The sequence below is a fragment of the Anabrus simplex genome, chromosome 6 (assembly GCF_040414725.1).
Source record: "Anabrus simplex isolate iqAnaSimp1 chromosome 6, ASM4041472v1, whole genome shotgun sequence".
NCBI lineage: Eukaryota > Metazoa > Arthropoda > Insecta > Orthoptera > Tettigoniidae > Anabrus > Anabrus simplex.
The window spans coordinates 151,905,457-151,930,798 of record NC_090270.1 but is presented as its reverse complement, the minus strand read 5'-3'; the positions used below and the strand labels follow the sequence as shown (position 1 = coordinate 151,930,798).

The window sequence follows — 25,342 nt, the reverse complement described above, 5'->3', positions numbered from 1 at the left end:
CACTCAATCTGTCCAACTCCGTTCGCAGTCTGCACACGTTGGCACCCAGTGTTCCCATTGCGCTGCTCCAGAATACCCAAGGTTCTTCTCCAGCAGCCGGACTCAAGGGACTCACACACACGACATCAGGGAAACAAGAACGAGTCCTCGGCTCAACAGGCAGATACTCCATCAGGCTGACATCTCAGCCCAGGCTATCACTCACTGTACTCTTCGCTAACTCACACCAGCGAACTCAATCTCGCTCTCACTCGCTCACTCACTAACTCACTCTCACCGACTGCAGGCAGGTCGTTCCTCTCTTATATACCTGTGCTGGCCCTTCTAGAATCGTCCGGATGCTTGATGGATCCAGGAACCTCGCGAGATGGAAGACTCCAGATTAATAGTCGAGTAATTTACGCCATCCCATGCGGCGCGACCACGGATAGAAGAGAGAAGGGCCAGCCCAGCACTTAAATGTTGCTCGCGTAAGGGGGGTGGGGTGATGGGTGACGAGCTAGGCCCGTAGCATGTTGGCATGGTGGACGCTATAACCAATACAGTACAGAGGAGAGATCTGTAAATAGACTAGTAATTAGTGTGGCCGTTCATAACTGGTTAGAATTGTTTGTGTTTAACTATGTGTGTGTGCATTTATTAGGTCATCCTGAAATAAATTAGAGTAATGAAACAAATGGAGTTTTATTTGTAACAATATTGCAGTTTGGGGAGATAATGAAGAGGAAGTACAGACACAAGTTGATTTATGGAAGGAGGAGATAAGAAATTTTGGAATGAAGATTAGTACTGCAAAAAGTAAGACTTTGATCATGAGGAGAGGTAACAGAAAATCTAGGGGAGTGATAAAAATAGGAAATTAACTTCTTTAAGTAGTGAAAATTTTTAAATATTTGGGCAGCATGATGTCACAAGATGGAAATTTGAATGGAGAAATTGATTGAAGAATACAGCAGTCTGCAAGTTTCTACCAGTGTGTGAGACACATTGCATGGAACAAAGATGTGCCAAAGAAGTGCAAGAAGGTTTTATACTTGTCCTATTGTAAACCTATACTGACCTATGCTTCAGCAGCCTGGACGTTGACTAAGCGAACTACAGTAAGATACGAGCAGCTGAAATGAGGTTCTTGAGGAGCATACAGGGAGAGACGACGAGAGAGAATACGAAGTGAGGAAATAAGGAGAAGCATGGGAGTGTGTAAACTTCAAGAAGAGGTTGATATAGCAAAGCTAAGATGGTTTGGACACATGCGAATGCCAGGGGAGGGAATGCCGAAGAGAACATTCATGGATACAGAGACAGCAAAGAGGCCTAGAATGAGATGGAGGAGCTTTGTTGTGGACTGTATTGCAAACAGAGGAGTCGATAGCAATAAAGTACTAGAAGAGGAATGGTGATAAGGTCGAGTAAGGTGGAGGGCTTTGGTACACTACCCTACCCAGAGAGAATCTGGAAAAGGGAATGAACGAAGAAGAAAGATTGTGCATGTTACCGTAACTTTATATATAACTTTATGATATATTTTGTGTATATAACAGCCTTTACTAGAGGCTCTGTGGCTCAGACGGCAGCGTGTCAGCCTAACACCGCTGGATACCGTGGTTCAAATCCCGGTCACTCCATGTGAGATTTGTGCTGGACAAAGCGGAGGCAGGACAGGTTTTTGTTTGGGTACTCCGGTTTTCCCTGTCATCTTTCATTCCATTAACACACTTCGTTATCATTTCATAGCATTTATCAATCATTAATAAATCACTTTGGGAGTTGCGACCCCATTGTACTAATAGCCTATATATGGTTCATTCATTACATGCCCGACCTGGTCAAAGACTGGAAAGCAGGTTGTAGATTTTCATTTTTGACAGCCTTTACTATCAGTTTTTCTTTATGTTTTATATGTTCTTATTTTGTCTCTTTGTAATTTTGACTCAATATACACTGGTGGAAAAAAATACCCAAATATCATGAAATAAGGAATGTAGAATATGGAAATATATTTGTCAAGGTAACATACTTAATTGATTACAGGTACAAGACTACAGCTTAATATCCATGTGAGAAAGACCATCAAAAATGTGTCATGCTGGTCCATAACCGGTGTAATCGCCTGGCTGTTGAATGCAGGCATGCAAATGTGCATGCATTGTGTCATACAGGTGCCGGATGTCAGCTTGTGGGATGGAATTCCATGCCTGTTGCACTTGGTCGGTCAATACAGGGACGGTTAATGCCGGTTGTGGATGATGCTTGAGTTGTCGTTCAATGATGTCCCATACATGCTCGATTGGGACAGATCAGGGGATCGAGCAGGCCAAGGCAACATGCTGACACTCTGTAGGGCATGTTGGGTTACAACAGTGGCATGGGAGCGTGCATTATCCTGTTGGAAAACACCCCTGGAAATGCTGTTCAAAAATGGCACCACAACACGTCGAATCACTAGACGCACGTACACATCTGCAGTCAGGGTGCGTGGGATAACCACGAAAGTGCTCCTGGTGTCATACGAAATTGCTCCCCAGACCAGAACTCCCAGTTAAGGTGCAGTGTGTCGACGCCGCAGATTGGTGGAAAGCAGGTGCTCACCAGGATGACTCCTAACCAACACACAGCCATCATTGGCACCAACTGGTTTTCATCAGAAAACACAACAGACTTCCACTCCATTCTCCAATGAGCTTTCGCTTGACACCACTGAAGTCGCAGATGCCAGTGGTTCGAGGTAAGTGGAATGCACGCAGCAGGGCATCTGGCTCAGAGTTGTCCTTCAAGTAACCAATTTCGAACAGTTTGTTGCGTCACTGTGGTGCCAACTAGTGCTTGAATTGCTGCTGCAGATGCAGTCTGCTGCAGCACAGCAATATGCCGAATATGGTGGCCCTTCCTCTCGGTGGTGCCACTGCGAGCCCGCATGCACAGTGGAGACTTTCCTGCCAGGTTGTTTTGCAATAGCGCGGAAGGAAAATCCACCTTAACGTAGCCGTATTATACTGCCTCGTTCAGCTGCAGTAAGCTGTTGATACTGGCCTCTTTGTTGTCATAAAGGCATTCTTGACCCACTCACAGTCACACTGCCCAATCTCACAGGTAACTAATGCTCTCACACAGTACAGCCCGTATTTAAAGCAAGCCTGATATGCAATGGGGCCACACTAATGAATCAATTTAAATCACCATCATCCTTCAGATGTATAAATATGCCTACCAACGTTCGTTAATCGTTCCTGGTGTTTGGATATTTTTTCCGTCAGTGTATCTATTATGTTAGTTGTTAGTCTACTGTAAGTGGAACAGTGCCCTGTTGTTTAAATAGATAGATAGATAGATTAGATAAATAAATAAATAAATAAATAAATAAATAAATAAATAAATAAATAAATAGAGATAGTCACAGGACCACAAATTTTATATGGAATTTGTACCACAGGAATATGACTTTTCCTTTAAAAAATGCTTTTTGTATCGGCCATGATTTGTCCAATTTTGTTACAAATAATGCGAAAAAACAAAACACTATATCAGAGTATTATGGGTAGTGTTCCAAGTAGATGTAGAGGCCTACCTAATAAGTTACACAAGCACCTTGTAATCTTGCATATTTTCCCTGTAATGGGAGCCTTTGGTTGGCAGCAGGGCACTGGTTTATTCTAAGTTTAAATTCTCTACCAAGATACCAGAACTTGCTAGTTTGATATCCCAGCATGACCTGTAGTAGACTACAGTGTAAGTCAGATGTGATTTAGTTGCACTGGATCATCTAGTATTACCAGAAGTGCCAATTATTATGGATTGTCCGTAATTATTACGAATTTCACCTTGCGATTATGGCATTACGGTCAAAGAAAAAATTATTACGGAGAAGTGACATGAAAAAATAATTTTCTACGGGAAAAAAGAAAGAAAAATTTTCAATCCTTTGCAGCATTTCTCCTCAACCTTCCTCGTTTCAATGCCCGTGAGTTGGCAACAATGCTTCTATTCGATCGTCACTTTCTTTTATTACCCATAAGCGTTGTTAAATACATAGTGTGAATGAAGTAACTCTGCTCTGCTCTTCTCCACTATAAATTGTTAAGTAAGGTTGTATTTACAGAAAGGAGGGTTACATTAAGCACATGTAGGTAAACTGCCATCACTTGATGTTTCAAAAGATGAAAGTGTCATCCGAATACCTACACTGAAAAGCAGCTGCTGGGTGCCAAACAAGTTACAAAGAATGTTTTATCACTGAATTAACAGGCAGTGTGAAAATGTTATTGTGTAATACGATATACTGTAGAATAACATTCTGACGGGAAGGGAAAAGGGAGTATCATTATCGAGAAGGGAGGGACATTCTATGGACTTGACTCGAAAATTCTGCTAAGGGGCGGAGTTTGATTACTGATAACCCACTTCAAAGGTTGGCACCTCCGTATTACTCATTCATTATTGAAGGAAGCACAATTGTATTCACAAAGGTTCACAATTTAATGACCATATTATTTGTGCCATGTCTACCTAAAGATGTGCTTTCATTTTGCTAAGCGAAAGTAGGGCAGCTGCAAGCATATAGTTATTAAAGTGTCTGGTTTGCCCATAATATGTAAGCAAGCACTTTCCCTGAAACCATTCTTGTTTCTGTCACAAAGAGGATGTGTATCGTTCAATGGAGATGGTTTGCTTCACTAAATTGATAGTAATATCATGGCAGATCAATTCCACATCATGAGGATTACTATGATCCGTAACATGAGGGTGTTATTTAATTCAGTTCTAGTTGATCAATTGTCAATCCACACTAGTGAGAAAGGTGCAGCCTGGTTTTCTGAACAGGCTGGTACTGAGCTTCTCAACTGGTCAGCAAAGGCAAAATGAAGAGTCTGATAAGATAGTTCCTACCACAGATTGCTATAAAATTCTTTCTGGGATAGTCCAGCCTGTGCACTGGAGAGAGGAGCAATGAATGAGGCCTACTTCAAGCAACTAGTGGATTCAGTACCACATCCAGGACAGTCTTAATCTATGGGCACAATGGGCAGTTGCCTGGAGGTCCCACGATTATAGAGGTCCCGTGAAAATCTATTCACAAACCAGAAGTTAACACTTATTTTCTGATTACCTACCTCAACATTCAAATTTCCCTGTTTTTATATTGCCTGCAATGTTAGGGGAGCAGAATACAGTAATGCAATTAACATCTGAGGACAACAATGGAGACTGTGTGCATTTCCATTATGGGAAGCAATCACAGCTGTTTGTGTTACAGTAATTATATTTTTGTGGTGAAGGCTTAGAAGAAGTGAAGAAAAAAGAAATTTATTACTTTGATGCAGTGGGAGTGTAGCAGGAAGTCATATCCTCTACTGAGATGGAGATTAAGATGATATCCTGTTAGCAAGTTACCAAAAATGAAACTTAATATATTGAGCAGAGCACAGAAGAGAATATATGCTGCAGAGAAAGAAAACAAGCAAATTTCTTGATTCAGTCTAAGTCTGCTCCTTCAACTATACTATCCACATTGACCTATTCTAGAATCATGCCTACACTCAGTCATCCAGTTCCAGCAGACATATCAAATGCACCATTACCTCTTCTGCAGCTGAGGACACTCCACAAGAGGAAGTATCCAAGGTGAAACTGTAAAGAAGTATGCGATCAAGGACACAAATCCAGGGTTATGGGACATTAACAACACTAACACAGTGCAATATTGGATTCGAAGTGGGCTGAACTCATGTCAGAATCATGAAAAAAATCTTTCAAACTAATGCAGAGTATATAAAGGAGATGGAGGAGAGAATATTCAGACAAGATGTTTACCAGAAAATGTGTGTAAATGTGAACTGTGTAACGACAAATGTGTAAAACGTGAATGGGTACTCTATTCACCATCCCAAGGTCGTTTACAATACTTTGTATGCCACCTATTTTCAAAGACAAAATCTCCTATAGCTGAGTTCAAAGAAGAAGGATATGAACCCTCAATTTTTATTATTTTTTTTCAGAAAGGGAAATGCGAATAGGTGAAGAAATATAGAAATATGAGAGATTCTAAAAAATTATATGACTGACAGTATCAAAAGTGACAAAACTTTTGTTATAGAGCTATCCAAACCACAGCAAGACTATTATCTCTGTGACTACTCAAAGGATGAATTATCAACAACACAGACATCTTCCAAAGATGTAATTCTCTCTATGCTTTATCTCCACCACAATAAGATGAGAGAAAAATAAATGAGTTAATTACTTTGACCCAAGAAAACCTAAACATCACAAACAAAAATGTAATCATTAATCACCTATAGAAGTGACTTTTTCACTTTGCTTCACATCTCACAGGCACAGATCTTATGGCAACAATGGTATAGGAAAGGGCTAGGAGTGGGGAGGAAACAGCTGTGGCCTTATCGAAGGTGACTGAGGCCTGGTATGAAAATGGGAAACCACGAAAAACAGTCTTCAGGGCTGCCGACAGAGGGGTTTGAACCCACTATCTCCTGAATGTATGCTCACAGCTGTGCACAGACTCAGACAGGTCTTCTGGCGACAATGGGATAGGAAAGCGCTAGGGGTAGAAAGGAAGGAAGCAGATGCGACCTTAATTAAGGTACCGGAAAGTACACTAAACCATTTTCAGGACTGCTGACAGTGGGGTTCAAACCCACTTTCTCCCGAATGCAAGCTCACAGCTGCGCAACCGTAACTGCATGACCAACTCGCTCAGTAAACAGAAATTTAAGTGGTTAACTAGGGAACAGTAATTGTACATAGCGAAAGAATTTGTTGATCATGAAAACACATTCAGACAAAATGAAGAAAGTGAATAAGTGTAAATTTAAATTTCTTACAAAGTCGTTCAATGAATCAAGTAGTGTAAGACCATGACTTACATGTTTTGATGATGATGATGCTTGTTGTTTAGAGGAGCCTAACATCTAGGTCATCAGCCCATACACGTTTTGAAACCATAAAAGGACTAGAATAACAAAATGATGAAAATTTCTTCAAGGTAAATTAGCATATGCCTGATTAACTTTTATAATTTTATGAAGTTCAACAAAACTTAGTTAGCCATAAAAGTACCTACAATGTTTGTAACAAAATGCCAACTTTAAGATATACGGTAACCAAACAAAATCAAATGATTCAGCAGTAAAAAAAGATTCTATATACAAAATGAACACTTTTGATGATGATCAGAAACAACTGGTTTTAATACAGAACAATGACACTGGGAAGAAAGTAGCAGATAAAAGGCACAAAGTACAGTAAAGGGGTGCAACAACTCATTCCTGAATTATTGTGCCAATAATGTCCAAATCTGGATAATTATGTCTAAATTATTAGTGATTCTTTATGAACCTATAGGAATAAGCAATAAAGTTAAGAAAGGTGTTCAAACCTGGAAATGTAAGGGTAAAATGAAATTTTTTAAAAGAGGTGTTTCTTCCATCTTAAGTGCTCCAAACTTCCTATTTTTAAATTCCTATGGTGTCCAAAACAATACATAAAATTCATTCTAGAAGAAGCACAACATAACCCTGAAAAATTGACTACAGTGATAGTATCACCCAACACAATATGAGCTTCAAGCCCTTAACTGATACCTTTATCTATTTGTACAAATAAAGGATACACGAGCTTTCACGTAACATTGATTTTGAATAGTTAACAGATACAGTGCAGCAGCAAAATAATGTATTCAAACTACGGCCATTGGCATACCAATAGTTCCCCTCACCACAATTTCAGTACCAACATCAGTACAAAAGTACATTAGCTGGATTAGCTGCAAGAAACCAAGACCATTTTCAAAACACAAGTGACCACTGATTCAAGAAAGGGGAAAAGATCAGTTATTAATATGGGTGGTATTCAGAGAAACTGTGCTTTACACACTTTTCTGTAGACTATCATGATTAATCGCAATTTGAGATGTCTTACAAACACCATGAAACATAACGTCACGTAAGAACATCGATTAGGCCTTCTTCCCATTAAAAGACCTTATACCCTTGTCACACTATTCAAGTTAATTTATCAGCCTAAGTTATTGCACTCAAATGTCCAAAATTTGTATGAATATATATGAATTCATATTGCAAATACAATAAAATAAGAATTACTTCTTTACTTCTGCTCCCAACAGAATATTTGCTTGTCAGATTGTATTAGTAAGTATAGTACGCGAACCTTTTCTTGCGCCCTGAGGTCCATAGTGCTGAATGGGAACTAGGGCTCAAGAAAAGGTTCGCGTACTATACAATAATCTAGGTTGCAAGCAGGTACTTTCCACACACTAATCAGAGTGCAGAAAAATTGAAAGACTCTTTACTGACCCTTATGTATAATCTTTCCCATCGAGGTCCTAAGTTCTCTCTCTGATGAAGCCATATTTCCACTTCATCAGGGTTGAAGGATTCATGTTCAATGAATTTTGATACAGTGTGTGTCCTCAAAAGCGACCTGTGAATTGGAATAGCAATATGGAATCATAACGTATTTGAGTATATAATCAGACAATACAAAAATACCCATTTGATCTGCATAAAAAGTAGTCAATCATGAATTATTTAAGAATTATAGGCCTACAGAATTATAATTAAATGCAAAAATCCAAGGTGCAAATATATTTCATTTTATTTTACGGAAAATCACATCCACAGATAATTAAATTTCTAATTAACTAGTAGAAAAACTGTCATGTTTTCTTTCTGCAATGGCATCTCCACTATACTTCATAAAACTGTGGGATTTCTTACTTTAACCAAGAGCGATGGACAACTGTTATAACTCTATCTTTCCTAGAGGTTGTTTTGATATATTTGCGAGGAATACTAAAATGTTCTGTCACAACTGATACGGCGTCCATGTCAACACATCAACTGTCAGAATTATTTTCAGTTTTATTTTGGCAATTACTTAAGAGAACTACCATCTATTCGTTATAAGAAGGTGTTTAAAATGTCACTCATTAACTATGGCAAGAACTCCTGAAATAAGACGATAACTTTTTCACCAGAACTAATCGTACCAAACTACCACACACACCAGCGAACTACTTGCTGATGACAACAAATTGATTGACATTACGGAGTAAAACATCAACATCCTACTAATCAGCTGTTTCTTTGTGCTACCAACGTCACAGAGATGAACTTTTAATATTTGATTTGGTTTTAATCGTAATTTATGGATATTTAAGTGTCTTTATAACAGCATTCGAAAAATAAATTTTTATTTTCAATCATATGCAATAATTCAATGTCATTGCTGCTCTAAGGGTAGTTACATCTGTAAATTCGTTCATAAATCTATATTTGAGCAGTTTTATAATTCAGCATCTGATGTGGATGAACTCGCATGTTTATAATTGAAAATATTCTCAGAAGTCAAAACTTTATCAGCTACTATTGTACACGATCCCTCATACCGAAGAATGCTTTGTACTGAACATGATGAACTCGTTTTCAGAAACCGATAACGTGTGAGTGTTGGTAGACAGTGGAGGTGGAGGCAGAAGTGTCCATTAATGTACATGTATAACGCGATTGAGTTACTGGTGCTGACTGCTGACAATCCATCAATGATCAAATTAAAAGGCTTGAAATAAATCTTCAGCGGTTCTAAAGTTAACAGAAATGTCCAGTAAAAATTACTTTGGAATGTGCCCGTACTCAGCCGTCACTCATGTAATCCATAAATTATGTAACCTATCTTCGCGATACCATACAAGTGTCCAAATGCCTGGCTTGTTCTTTATGCTCTTAGTAGCTTACTACTTTCAGCTGTTTCGTCCGTGCTCGTCAGTCAGCTGATCGGTATTACCAGTGGTTTTAAAACCGGTTAGTAACAGCTGTGTGAATCATGGAGTGGGACGATGTCATTTATTTGACACTGTTGTTTTTCAGTATTGGCATAGGACATTATTTCCGACAAATTACCGACAGTAACAGAAAGAAATGGATAGCAACAGGTGTAGGACTGCTCTTAGTGTTTGTTGCCTCTGGAGCGCATATAATTCACCCTCTGCTGTGTACTCTAGTAAATGCCGTTATCATAACATGTTTAAATAAGAGGTAAATTATAATCTATTCATTGTATCTTAAATGTATATTTAACGGAGCTGATTCATTTTTCAGTTGCATTTTACAAGATGCACCTTTAGCCTAAAACTAATTGCTATATATGGTAGTGCTTATTGTAATTATAAGGACAAAATGGATTAGATTTATAGACCTACAGCTTATAGAAGAAGTAAACGCCCACAAGAATTAAGATATTTTGTAAAGAAAGGCAAGAGTTATGAGAGACTCTTTTGCCTATGGAAACCTATAGAGGTTGGGGCCAGAAAGAAGCAGGCTGTTCAAGAGAGGCAGCAAAAGAAAAACCTGGCCCAGATAAGTGGAAACAGTATCATACTCAGTTGAGCAATTATCACAACATCGACAGTCTGGTAATAGTCCCACATCTTGGAAGGTGTTAGCTTTGAACATAAGGCTAATCTAAAAATCTGCCATTGAAATGAAGGTAACCATTGATTTTCAAATTTGTCTCGAATGTAATAATTCACTGTTATCAGCAGTTATTAGCAGTTGTCCTTTGGGGTTTCTCAATGAGTCTCATGGTTGTAACAATCAGTCACCACCAATCTGCATTTAGGTCACTCACCCGTGTCAGATTCCCAATCAGTTGTTTATTGTAGTTATTTCTCAAACAACTGCAAATAATTTGGAAATTTATTGAAAATCTCCCTTGGTAAATTATTCCAATTCCTAACTCCTCTTCCTATTAACTAATATTTGCTCCAATTTGTTCCCTTGAATTCCAACTTTATCTTAATATTTTGACCTTTCCTACTTTAAAAACACCACTCAAACTTATTCGTCTACTATTGTCATTCCAAGTCATCTCTCCACTGACAGCTCATAACATACCACTTAATACCAATATAGTTGGTCCATTGTTGGACATTATACATTTTCCAGCTAACTTATTCCTGGTTGCCAGCGTTTCACCCTAGTGTGCTAACTTGGGCTCATCAGTTGGTAGATAGCACACCTACCAAGACGGATGGCTAGTGCATACTGTGGAGGCCACTGCATAGGCTACTTTGAGCCACCAGCAGTGTCAATGCACTGTGAGAGACTTTTTCTCTTTTATGAAAATTGATGCCTGCCTGGCCATCAGATGATACAGATGTTGATTTCCACAGGGAACCTGAAATATTTGTCCTGAATGAGTAAATTTATAATACCAGTTTATCTACCAACTGATGATCCCAATGAGTTAGCTGGAAAATATATAATGTCCAATAAGGGACCAACTATATTATTATAAAAAATTTACTCATTCGGGACAAATATTTCAGGTTGCCTATGGGAATCAACATCTGTAACATACCACTTAGTCGAGCAGCTCGTCTCCTTTCTCCCAAATCTTCCCAGCCCAAACTTTGCAGTATTTTCGTTAATGCTACTCTTTTGTCGGAATAAATTGAGCTGCTTTTCTTGGGGTTTCTTCCATTTCTTAAATCAAGTAGGCCTAATCCTGGTGTGGGTCCCATAAACTGGAACCATATTCTAGTTGGGATCTTACCAGATACCAGATAATTAATTACCAGGTAACTCAATACAACTGCTAATAACTGCTGATAATGGTGAAGTATCTCAGTTATTACATTTGTGACAGCTTCACTATAACCGATTGAGTTTTGAGATAAGTATTGATAGTAGTTCAGAGTCTGTTAGTTACTATGTTTAATTTCTCAGTATTCCACAAACAATATACATGAAAGGACATGTTTCTTGTTTATAAAGAAAGAAGGTTGGATGTGATCATCTTAGCCTACTTCGGGAGATCATCTCATGGGCAATGTAGTAAACATATTACTTCGTATAAAGTTAGGGGGCATGCTGGTCCAGTATCCCAAGTTCAATTCCCAGCACATGCTGGAAGGAAGGAATCTTGTTTGAAAACAGAAAGTAACTCTATTTAAAGATTAGAATGAATTGACAATCTTTGATCTTTCAGAATATTAGGCTGTATTGACATTATACCTAAATATGTCAAATTTTGAAGAATTCAGTCGCCCTGTCAAGATAGAATAACACAGGCAGCACTTTCATAGTAACAGGAAGGCTGAGTGGTGATGCCAGTATCTACTTGCCTCTCTCTTAGATTGATATTTGCTGGGCTTTTTCAGTGTGACCCAGTGTGGTTCTTCCTCTGTTATCTATTGGAAAGTACGGTAATAGCTGGCAAAGTTTGCTAATATGTTCCTGCTTCTTTCCTGTTGAAACATTAGTCACGTTTCATAATCTCCATAGCTTCTCGGTAGATTTTTTTTTTGCTATTGGCTTTAGGCCTACGTCGCACCGACACAGACAGGTCTTATGGCGACGATGGGACAAGAAAGGGCTAGGACTGGGAAGGAAGTGGCCGTGGCCTTAATTGAGGTACAGCCCCGGCATTTACCTGTTGTGAAAATGGGAAACCACAGAAAACCATCTTCAGGGCTGCCGACAGTGGGGTTCGAACCCACTATCTCCCGAATACTGGATACTGGCCGCACTTAAGCGACTGCAGCTAACGAGCTCGGTTTTTCAAGGTTTTGTAATGGTAAAGAGTACCTCTGGAATGCTTGATATTGTATTTAGGGAGCAAATGTTCTTGAATTAGGGGATTTCTGCCCTTGACTAAATTAGTTCTCATTTTGAATTGTAAATTTGAGCTGGGAGCTCAGGAATTGTAAAACTAGGGGCTTGAAGCCCAAAATTGTTAAAGTTCTGAATCTTGGATTTTTTCCAAGTCTTGTTTCAAGATCGCTAATTGTACATCATGTTATTTGTTAATTTTTGAAATTCTAAAGAAATATAATCTTTGTTAAAGTTTTAATTCAATTTTGATGAGATAATTAGATCCATTCAATACCCAGACCTTCTTTAACCTCTTTCTGCTCCACGGGTAACCCCGTAACAATGATAATAATAATAATAATAATAATAATAATAAAATAATATATTAGTGAGGGTGTGAGTTCTTTTACATACCAATATATCTGTCAACTTGAGGTTGGTGTATTTGAGATACTGAATTTTTTCTCTATAGATATTTACTATTACATATGCTTATGTCCTTATGAACCTGAGATTTCAAGTGAATCAAGAAGATACATGAAAAAGGAGTGAGATTGAGGTGATGTGGGAAATAATTGTTAGTTAAATATCATTGCCTACTTTTTGGCAAATATATATATATATATATATATACAAATTCCACATTATAAAGGTTAATCTCGGGGGGTCTGTTGAAACAGTAGTCACGTTTCCAGCCAAGAGAGTGCCTCAGGGGTCACTCGATGAATGTCCTCGATGGAACCAGCAAAAGCTTGCAGAAGGCAGTCCTTCAGAATGTGCAGGATGGTTTGCACTTCAGCACCACAGTCACAAGCTGGAGAGTCTTTCTAGCCCCACTGATGCAGGGCAGAAACACTTCTTCCAACTCTGCAGCGTATCCTATTGAGTGTAGTCCAGGTGGAGCGAGGAAGGTTGAACCCAGGCAACTTTATAGTTGGATCCCTGATGTTGACAATGCCATGAGGGTGTTATTAAGACCATTCTTGTTTCCATATTTCATCAGGCTTGAAATGTGAATTAACTAATTCCTTTGCCGTCTTCCAAGCAGGTTTCCATGACTTGAGTCTCAATACGGCATTTTCATCTGTATCCTGATGTGTTGGGAGGTAACTATTCTTCGCTATCCTGGTCCACAGTCTAAAAAGGGCACTTTGCCATTGTGATGTGAGGAGGCTGAATGTTGCTCAGCAACCTGTCCGTGTTGATGCAACATAAAACAAATGTCAAAAAAGAAGTATTGGTTTTACATATCCAGATGCCATGGTGCTGGAATTTTGTCCTTCAGGAGTTCTTTTACATACCAGTATATCTGTCAACTTGAGGTTGGTGTATTTAAGATACTGAATTTGATTCTCTGTAGATATTTACTTTTTTTTGCTAGTTGCTTTATGTCGCACCGACACAGATAGGTCTTATGGCGACGATGGGACAGGAAAGGGCTAGGAGTGGGAAGGAAGCGGCCGTGGCCGTAATTAAGGTACAGCCCCAGCATTTGCCTGGTGTGAAAATGGGAAACCACGGAAAACCATCTTCAGGGCTGCCGACAGTGGGGTTCGAACCTACTATCTCCCGAATACTGGATACTGGCCGCACTTAAGCGACTGCAGCTATCGAGCTCGGTAGATATTTACTATTACATGTGCTGATGTCATTATGAACCTGAGATTTCAAGTGAATGAAGAAGAAACATGAAAAAGGAATGAGATTGAGGTGATGTGGGAAATAGTTTTTAGTTAAATATCTTTGCCTACCTTTTGGGAAGTAGCATACTAACGTCCCACCTGCCCACGACTTATTCAGTACAGGGTGGAGTTAAGCCTTTCAAGGATGCAGTAGTGTTGCATTATATGACAACTATAAAACTATACATTTCTGGCTACAATTTATGAAACTAAAATAATGCAATATTCTTCATAAGTACTGAGTATGAGTATTTCCTCCTTAACTCTGATAATCCTGTTGTTTACTCTTTAAAACAATTACCACCTTAATATGTTAGAATGATGTGGAAACCAGGCTGAGTGGCAGGTTGCAGTAGTGTTACAGTATATGACAAGTTGCAAAAGTATACATTTCTGACAAGAGTGGAGTTTATGGAACTAAAATAGAACACACTGCAATATTCTTCATAAGTACCAAGTATGAGTGTTCTCAACACCCTTAACACGGGATAATCATGTTGTTTACCCCATAAAACAATGATGTAAAATCCAGGCTGCGAGGCTGAGATGGTAGAGTTCTAGCTTTCTAATCTCAAGTTGAGAGGTTTGATCCCAGCTCAGGGAAGTGATGTTCAGAGGTGCTCGTATACATCAGTCTTGTGTTGGTAGATTAGCTGGCATGTAAAAGAACTCCTGCAGGACAAAATTCTAGCACCTCAAGTCCGCAGAATACAGTCATAGTTAGCTGGATATAAAACAATTGAAATATATGTACTCTGATCTCCAAACACCAACATCTTAATTAACAACCACAATTCAAATCCTATGTACAGGAATATGTTTCTAAACGCAATGTTGAACTAGACATAAGACATTAAGTGTTGCTGACCTTGGATTTATAATGGGCGATCGAAAAGTTTCCGTTCGATGGCCGCACAGTCCTGAAGTGGGATAGCTATCAGGCAAAGTTGCTTGAACATTGTGATACTCATCCCACCGATGCATCAGGTCGTTGATCACCGTGTGGTAAAACACCGTGTCCTGCTGCGTGCAGAAGTCCGTAACCGCCTGCTGCACATCCTCGTCTGACAGGAAGCGTTGACCCTTCAAGGCCTTCGTGAGGGGACCGAAGGCATGACAATCACATGAGGAGAGATTAGGACTATAGGGCGGGTGCTTGAGTATCTCCTACTTGAGTTTTTGTTGTTGTTGTTGTTGTTGTTGTTGTTGTAGTGGTTGTTGTCTGTAATGGATGAGGCTGGCCTTCCAGATCAACCGGCGTTTTGTGTCAAAACTCAGCCCACACGGAACTTGGTGTACCATTCCACAATGGGTGGTTTTTGACAGAGATGCTGCCCCATACACAGTCGTCATTCTCTGATGGATGTCCACCAGTGCTTGTCCTTCGGCAGCCAAGAACAGAATAACAGCACATTGGTCCTGTTTGGAAGCATTTGGTAATAACTTCGCCATAGTTCTCGTGGCCGCATTTAACGCACGCACCTTGGCACGACACGAGTGCTACACTAATCCCTTTTCCTATATGTCCGTGCTGATATACCCGCATCAGAGTAGTGCTAGGTTACATGTCCACTGCAGCAACGCCCTCAAACGGAAACTCATGCCTTATAGTTACTTAGAATGTCAGTATACATGAAGGAATTTATTCACCATTTTTAAAAATATGCAGTGGTCATGTTAATTCTATGTAAAATTCTTTTGTGCATGTATTGCTTGGACACCCTCAAAAATGTAAAGGAGATTACCAGTTTTTTTGTTTTTTTTGTTTTTCAGCAACTTTATGTAATAAATTATACTGTTTTACCGTATACTTAAAAAGTAAGCCTATTGTGTAGGCTATTGTGTGAGGGCATATTTAAAAGATAATTTTGTATGTTATATTGACAAAGATCTATAAAAGAGGCTAAGATAAATACTTGGCTCAGAAGGACGAAGAGGTGTATGAGGATGTCTACTGTTTTGCAGCAAATCAAAGTTCACACAGAATTGACTTAACAATCGACAGGAAAACTAGGTCCGGATTTGCAATTGATCTCACAGTACGCTTTAAATCTCATGAAGATCAAGCCGATGGTGGTCAGTCAAGAAAAAGTGAAGATTTATGATCCAACAGCAAACTATTTGAAGACCTATAACTGCAACAATGTCATAGTTACAGGGCTACTGGTACCATTCGAAAGATCTTCTCAGACTTTTGCCTAAGTTTTGGTCTGAAGAATCAGTTAGGCCAGGAGATTGCCTTATTGGCTCTGAAAGGCCCTTTTCACATTTTGGGAAATCACTTGTAGAATCCCCAGTAATTTGTGTTGTTTGCGAATCAGTCTTTATGTATTTTTTTTTTTTTTTTCAAAAATAGCTGGATTCAGATATGATACTAAGGATACAAAGATTGAATGGTATACTTTCTCAGAAGTTAATGGCAACCAAGAAATTGGGAAGCAATTAAACTGTATGTATGTATGTATGTATGTATGTATTGTACCGGGAACACCGCTACGACAGAAGTCCGAAGTATGTTTGTTGAACTTCGCGCGAGGTGGAAGGTAGGCAGCCCGCCGAACGCAGTGACGTACCCAGCGAGTGACGTGGCCGCCGTAAGCCAGCTCTCCGCTACCATATATGGTAATGATCCAGCTCGTCCTCAAAAGTACATTTTTGAGCTAATTTATCGCTATTTTGACACTGCCATCTTAAAGGCCCTTACAATAGACATCATCTGTTCAGATTTCAAGAAAATCCACCGAGTATTATAGAAGTTATAAGGGTAGATAGTACCTGAGTTCTAGACACTTCCATGCGAACGTGTATAAAAGGAAGACCACCCGACCTACGAATTCAGTGTCTGTCACTCCGCCGTCTCTGTGACACGGGTGACAAGAGAAGTCTTGTGTGTGTCGAACTTCTAGTCGACAGTCTGCGATATCCAAGTTCGGTATTTCTCTAAGTGTTGTATCAGGACTTTGCCATATTCTTGAAGTGCCTGAATGGGACTTTGTTTTCTGCGAGCATCGTATTGGAACTTTGTCATATTGACACATTGGGACTTTGTTTTTTTTTTGTCGTGTGTCGTGATTGGACTTTGTTTTTTTTCTTAAAGTGCCATATAAGAACTTTGTTTTTTTTCTGAAGCGTCTCATTGAAACTTAGTTATTTTCGCCAAGTGTCGCGATAAGACTTTATTATTTTCTTAAGGTGACATACTGGGACATTGTCATCGAAACTTTATTTTCTTCGAATGTCGTGTTGGGACTATAACATTTTGGCACATTGGAACTTTGTTATTTCTACACATTGGAACTTTGTTTTTTTTTTGAAGTGCCACATAAGGACTTACTTATTCGACGACGATTGAATTTTCACGTGTGTTGTGTATCACATTGAACTTACGCGAACTTATATTTTTGAATCAATTTCTGGAACATTGAACTTAGGGGACATTAAACATTACGTTAATTGTGAAATATGCAATGCTTTCCAAGTGCTGCACAGGGACTTATGTTTTGATTCTTAAAGACTGTGACAATTCGGAATACGCATATCGCATTTCCAGAAAGCCTAGAACTTTCCAGTATTTTGAGTGATCCATAATTTATGAAGTCAGACTTTTTCTTTCAAATATTACTTTCTTTAATGGCTATTCACTTCGCTTATTAATGCAACAGGACAGTTTCCGAGTGCTACTTATTCAGTTCATTGCCAATATGTTTTAAACCTTCAGAACTGTGCATTTAGGGCTGCAGTAACAGTAATCCTCTAGAACATCCTGACTTACAGTGAGCTTGCCTTATGAACTTGCATTTCTACCAGTACTTGTTCTTCGAGTGATTATTCTAGAACGTTTTGCAGTAATCATAATTAAAAGGTCATATCTGTTCAAGACAGTGCCCTGAATGTGTGGAGTGCCGTACAAGAAATTCAGGTGTGAATTACGTCTCGAATCGAACCCAGGAACGCGTACCAATCTTCGAGACTTCCAGAACGTCGAGACACTTCCAGAACCTCCAGACGTTCCAGAACTCCTCATCCGAGCAGGTGTGGTCCCTGCCCAGTCGATGTCCAGCACCATCCCAGGACTTGGAGGTACCAATCAGCCACGACATTTCCACGCTGCCGTATGAAGGTGATATGAACTTGCTTTTGATGATCAATAAACTCAATTTATCAAAATAATCTCTCAATTTGATAACTATACCTCTCTCTGTACCAGCTCCAATGATAAAGCCACAACTGAGATTAAGCATCATGCTCGTTCATTTAATATCAAGCGCCTTAAAGATATGAACACATTTTTACGGGTACAGTATGTATGTATGTATGTTTGTATGTATGTTCAGTTTTCAGCCTTAAGGCTGGTTGGACCCTCAACAGCTCCACCATCAGCTGTCATAGATGGCCTAGGCATCACTGAAGAGGCATACTAGGGAAATGAGGAGTGAGGTAGTTTCCCATTGCTTTCCTCACCGAACCAGAAGTTGCTATTACATAAACAGTCTGCCAAGCCCACTGAAATGCATGCACCAGCCAACCCTAGGAGCAACATTTTCACACCATTCATAGCAGGGACTGGCTGCAGAAGGAATGGCATTACTAGCATCGCTCATACCTCAGTCACTTTCATATTGTCAAAGCCAAGGATAAGACAGAGACAGATCAATGAAAGTAACAAAATTGCTCTAGCCTGTACCAGAAGACATAGTGCACTGTAAACACTAGGTTCTGCCAGCAAAGGCAAGCAATTAAATTAAGGTGGAGAAATAATAAATCAGATTAAAATAACACCCACAGTATCCCCCTCCTGTCATAAGAGGTGACTAAAAGGGGCCTCAGGAGCTCTCAACTTGGAAGCTTGGATTGGCAACCACGGGGCCCTAAGCTGAATCCTGGCATTACTTCCACTTAGTTGTGCCCGTTTCCTCACTTCTGTCTTATACAACCTCTCTTAGTCAACTCTTGTTCTTTTCTGAACCTGGTGGTATTAGAGCACTGAAGGCCTAGGAGGTCTTTCGTTTTCATGCCCTTCATTGCCCTTGTCTTTCTCTGGCCGATACCTTCATTTTTCAAAGTTTTGAATCCTTTCCATTTTTCTCTCTGATTAGTGTTAAATACAGCTTATTATTGAAATAAAAATACAGGGGAAGAGATCTGTTGGGTGAAGAAGAAATTCATGGCTTCTGCTTCAGTATTTTCATGTTTCTTCTAGGAACTTTATTTGAATATTTATTAAGAAGCAGTTATCTTACTTGTTTAATGTCTCTTCAATTTTTATAGACTTTAAGATTCTGAGGTGGCCAAATTTGGTTCCACAGGGGTTATTTAATGTGAAAGAAGCCTGCGACTGAGATTTGATACATTTAAATACCCTGAACTGAGATTGAACCCAATATCTATGGAATAGAAGGACGATGACTCGCTGACTATGCCTCTGATGTTGACATTTGCTGCTGAGAATTACTGATTTCATCCAATTAATTAATCTAACAATCAGTCTGATATTTATAATATTTATATCTGGTCTTTACTCTAGTGGCATATTACAAAAAAAATACCAATGAATAATACAGTGGCTGTCTGGTACATTACATGGTACTTAAACTTAATTTCACACAAACTACACAGTTCAAAAAAATTAGGAGAACATGTTTTGTAACGTCTGGTATGTGAACGTTAATTTGGTAGATGGGGTTCCAATGGTCGTACTGTACCGTTCCCAGGGGTAAGAACCCTCTAGGACGATGCCTCCATTTCCTGATTAAACATCCGACTAACTGAGGTGGGTAGAGAGTGGGTTAAGTTGTCGCGGGTAAGTCTAAAAGTCGAAGTTTAAACTTATCTCTAAGTATCATGACAGAAATAATGGAGGTTTATCTCGAATGAGAAACACTAATATGGGTAAGATAAGTTTATTGCACAAAATAACCCAAACCATACTACAATTCACAAAGTAAAAATCAAATTAAAAACGGCATGAAACCGGCATCGAAATGAAATTCAATTCAACCAATAAAATATGAAAACCAAACATTAACAATGCAAAACAAATAAAATGAGAAAATGAAAATTCCAGTTACAAAATTAAATACTGAGAAGTTTCATTATGAATCAACATAATAGTCCAACATTCCTGTTTACATGGAATAACACCATCGTAATGATCACAATTTTACGGATTTGTTTAATTTCGGGAATAATGCCGCGATAAGCGCATCTAAACGTGATATCCTTCCGGATGTAATGGAACGTGACAATATGAAATACTAAAAACACTAGTGGCATTTCCCTACTCTATATTTACAACAATCAAAACAAGCTAAAATAATCAATGTATTTACACTGGATCAGATGGGTGAAAAACTTACAAACTACATTGACTCAACGTGAAGCGCGGTTCACCAAAGATCTAGTCGGAACTAGATTAACCTTAATCATCAACTCAGCACTCGGGCTGTTCCCCATTAATCAACAAGACAACAAACCAAAAATCACAATGAAATCACACATATACACAATCCTGTAATAGAAACAAACAATATAATTCAATAAACACAAGGAAAGCAACGGGCAACAATCCTGTTCATCTTGCTGCATCAGATCGCAGGGTAGCGCCCTTCGTCAACTACAGATTTCCTGCTTGGCAATCAGCTGAAAAGAATATTAAAACTCAAGACTACTCTTGGAAATTGGTCACTGTTTTGACAAGATTATATCATGGAAATTGCTCGTCGCTTCACAAGTATGGTATAACTTTGGCTGATAAACTGACCTTTATAGCGAGCTAATATTTCAATAACTGCTTGGTAAGTTGAATTTAGACGTACACTTTGCCGGCATGCTACTATATTTCTCAATAATCTCTGGCCTGACATTTACTTCACGGCAACTCTAATTCTCAATAATAATCCATAATACATTCACAGGCCTATTCTCGCTTCACATATTTCTCATAACATTTCCAGGTATGCACACTGCCCGCATCATTCGGCGTGCACTAAATTCTCATGTATATCTCCTGTAATTTCATCAGCCTTTTCATTACAAATCAGGGTTCAATTCCTTGTCTAATCATAGTTCAGAACAGTTTTCAACCCATATTAAAAGAACCTATTATAATCAACGGTGCTCATACAGCTCCACACGTCTCACAGCACCTGTAATTCATGCAGCAAGCATCCGGTCTATCACCAATCTCTCTTTATAAATAAATCAAATTTAGTCTCGATGCTGCGAGTGTGTAACTCAGGATGTTGATGATTTCAGCTATTTAATCCTTCTATTTCTATCAAAACAAAAACACAGGAATAACCTTAAGCTAGATAACATGCATAATTCACACAAAATCAACACAAGACCTATCATGTCCCTTGATATCCCATCTAGCTAATTATAAAGTAAAAGAAAGAAAAATAAAGCATGCAACCCCGACCTGTCCGTATTTACAATAGCACAAATATAAAATAAACACCTGCTGTCAGGTTGAAATTACATTAAAGAAAATCCCTAATCTAAGCCTCAGTAGTATTAATCGTAATTCACAAAGCATGCCATTTAAGATTTTACATGCGTCTTATCTTGGCAACTCCCAGGACATCCCAGCGGGTCACATCCCCGCTGTCATGAAAAAGTTACTCCATGATCAGCAGAGTTTCCACACGTGGATCCAATCTTCTCTCTTCTATAGAGGATGCCATCTTCTTGAAGCTAGTTCCTGTATAACAGCAACACATACATTTCTGGTTAGTAATTCTTCACCGCTCTCTGTGCACGTAGCACCGAACAAACCCTCTGTCGGCTGTAATTACAAGCCAACGTGAATAAAGTAACATCAACAACACGTTCAGTCCACAGTATATGTTAGGGGTTCAAACACTGTCTCTAGGAGCTGTCCGCGGATTGATTTGAATAGTCTCTATTACAAGATATTAGAATCATTCCGTATTGACGGTTTTCACCTTTGTAAATTGAATACTCTCTTGCGAAATGCGACCGGCCCGCTGGTAATACACAGATTAGCGTCTCTCGCTCGATTACCAGTCTGCGGCAGAAATTACAGTCTGTTGTGACATAGCGCACTTGGCTAATTATTACTGCACACAGTTTACATAACACTGTTCGCAAGAAAAGAAATACACTGTCTTGGGTCAGTACGACTGTACAAAGTTAAACTCCTGTCCACATGGCAGCAATTACTTGTCCCGCGTACACTGAAGTATCACACTGATGCTCACTACTCGACCACACAAAAAGAAAGAAGAACGCTCCAACAGGTGGTGCGCTTAAATAACTAAGCAGACGCTGTTATGGCTAGGGGATTCCCTGGAGATTCAAATGCTCAGCCAATCAGAGTCTTTGTGATTCACTGAAATTAATATCAGATAACCAGATTATGACTCAGACAATTTGTATAATTTATTCCTGAATATTTTTAGCTCTCAGACCTATGGAAAAGCCTCAAATAACAAAACTGACTACTCTTTCTTGCTGAACACACCACATGTAGAACAATGTTGGTCATCCTGGAATTTTAACTCTGCATGGTCCAGTATTCATAATAGCCACGCCCTCGCTCTCTGATTGGCTTAACACACCTCGTGGCCCAACGATCTCTACATGTGCTGGGCTATGCTGACTCTGGGTAAAATTGGATGCCTCCCACGGTCACTGGAAAGCTTTTGCGCAAGTGTCCCGCGACATTCTGTCTCCTGGACTTCCGGTCTCAGCTGTAATCTGCTGCTCTTCTAATGCCTGACTGCAGTCCACGTTTATAATACTGTTTGATATGCCAAATGATATAAATTCATGTTCCAAATGAGCCGTCAGGGTACGGCGCAGTACAGCATGCCTTGTGACCTTGGCTACTCAGGGTATGTCAAATCGAAGTTATACTCCATCTGTAGGTGTAGCCATGCATTAAACTGTCAGCTGACCCCTCAAAACAAAGTGAATAGCGGTGCGTCCGTGTGTCGTTGTGAAGTACACAGACTACTGCGGTCAGTTGAGCACGTTGTACGTCAACCAGCACATCCCATGAGACAAATTAATGAGGTTCAAGTCGCAAGGGCTTTCACTTCAATCCAGGAAGGATGGACTTTTCGTCGTGTTGCTGTGGATCTCTGTGTCTCTCCATCAGTTACATTGAGACAGGCCAGTTCACAAGGAGGGTTGGACAAGGTCATGGATGCATGCCAATCCCACAGGATGATCGATATCTGACCATTTGCAATAAATAAACTTTTTAATTTCCACCTATTCAATACTATAATAATGTTGTTATATAGATGTAATTACAACAAACTAATTATATACAGTACTAGTTTCGATGCATTTTTGCGTCATCTTCAGCTGTACAAAGAAACGGAAAGTAGGTAAATTATATAAAACTCATGATAGACCTTAAAATTGTGTGTAATATAAAACCCTATGATATCTACAATAAAAACAATGACATGATATTGTATAGGCTTTTGGGCTTGTGCCGTGTCAAGAAAATAAAGTGAAATTCTTAACGTTTCGCAGAAAACTGTGCTCTGCGTCCTCAGAAGAATTCTCGACTGTCCACGAGAAAGGCTTCTTAAACAATGACATTTTTGAATTTGGAACATTATAATAGAAATAGAAGTGGAAATGGTATGTTCATTCACCACCAGGATGTGGCACAATGCTAGCGTTTGAAGCGGAAGCTGACCGAACTATCACAATCAGACTAAGTGGTTCACATAACGTGTTTGCGTAACATATGACAGGTGTAAGACATAGACATAAGCCTGGAATGAAACATCTGATGATGAGGAACGTACAAATTTGGGAAAAACAGAGACGAAATAACAATAGTGAAGGGGCAGGGAAGGGAACTACCTACGTAAATTCTTAATGGCTGACAACCAAGTATTACTTAATTGATAGCCGGTGTCCCTGTTGAAATCGTTAGAATTTCTACATATTTCCACAGCTTCCTGTATAATCCTGGACCTGTAGTGTCTAGTGTGGGTAAGAGCTTGAGCATCTTGGAACAAGACATCATGACCCGATGATAGAGCGTGCTCAGCTATTGCCGATTTGTCAGGTTGGTTGAGACGAATATTACATTCATGTTCTTTGATATGGGTACCAATGGACTGGCATGTTTGGCTGATGTATACTTTGCCACATGTACAGGGAATTTCGTATACCCCAGGATGTAAAAGTGGGGACAATTCGTCCTTGGTTTTACTCAGACTGTGAGCAATTTTAGTGGTGGTGCCAAACACGGTTTTTATATTGTGTTTGCGGAGGACCTTGGCAATTCGATCTGTGGTGTTGTGGACGTAAGGCAAGTAGGCCGTTCCCTTCACTTCTTCCTTCTGTGAGATTTGCTTGGTAGTTTCTTTGGGATGGAGGGCTCTATGAATTTGCAAATCGCTGTGGAACCATTACCCTTAAACACGACTTTGAGCGTGTCCATCTCCATCTGGATATGTGATGGCTCACAAATTCGTCTCGCCCTCTTGGCGAGTGTCGTGAGGATGCCTTGTTTTTGTGCTGGATGGTGGTGAGAATCTGCATGAAGATAGCGATTTGTGTGGGTAGGCTTACGATAGACGGTATGTCCTAAGGAGCCGACGGTGAGACGAATTTGTGAGCTATTATTCACCCTATTCACCCTAGCTGTTCGTCACACATTTAATTTTATTAAATTTGAGAATGTTAAAATGTTGGTAAAAAATAGATGAAAATTAATGGTGCACCCTTTATAGTTTTTGTTAGTTGAGAAAATGTATTTTAAATTCCTATATTTATTTTAGTTTCATTGAGTTATTTATTTTGCAGAAATGTTATTGTGCTATCTTATATTTTCTTATATTTTCAAAATTTCATTTATTTAAAAATTTCCTTTGGGTGTAATTTGTTATGATTAATTATAATTTTAAAGTTTACCGGTGTTATTCTTTAGTAGTTTGGCTCAGTATTATCCCGGGGTCCCTGAAGGTTTTTTATATGGAGTGGGTTTTCAGTTTCGCTGCCTTTGTCTGCCTGTTTCGGAGTAAGTTGTATTATGGT

At 39.2% G+C, this 25,342-nt stretch overlaps 2 protein-coding genes across 3 annotated transcripts in view; one reads left to right on the top strand and one right to left on the bottom strand.

Moving 5' to 3' along the window:
• Wdr81 (WD repeat domain 81) overlaps window positions 1-9,061 on the bottom strand; it is a 340,798-nt gene extending 331,737 nt beyond the window's left edge. Inside the window, exons 1-2 of the mRNA XM_067149985.2 lie at window positions 8,754-9,061; window positions 8,331-8,457 (exon numbers count right to left, since the gene is read on the bottom strand). Of these exons, the coding sequence (XP_067006086.2) occupies window positions 8,331-8,457; window positions 8,754-8,863 (237 nt within the window). The 5' untranslated portion in view covers window positions 8,864-9,061. The remainder of the gene's footprint in view (window positions 1-8,330; window positions 8,458-8,753) is intronic.
• Window positions 9,062-9,535: 474 nt separating this feature from the next.
• The window catches only part of frj (farjavit), a 122,653-nt gene continuing 106,846 nt past the window's right edge, over window positions 9,536-25,342 (top strand). The window contains exon 1 of one of the 2 annotated variants that reach the window (XM_067149984.2): window positions 9,536-9,836. Coding sequence is in view for 1 of the 2 variants with exons in the window: in XM_067149982.2 (XP_067006083.2) it covers window positions 9,859-10,070 (212 nt within the window). In the remaining variant the exon portion in view is untranslated. Of the gene's footprint in view, window positions 10,071-25,342 lie in introns of both variants that reach the window. The other variant, XM_067149982.2, reaches the window with a different exon arrangement.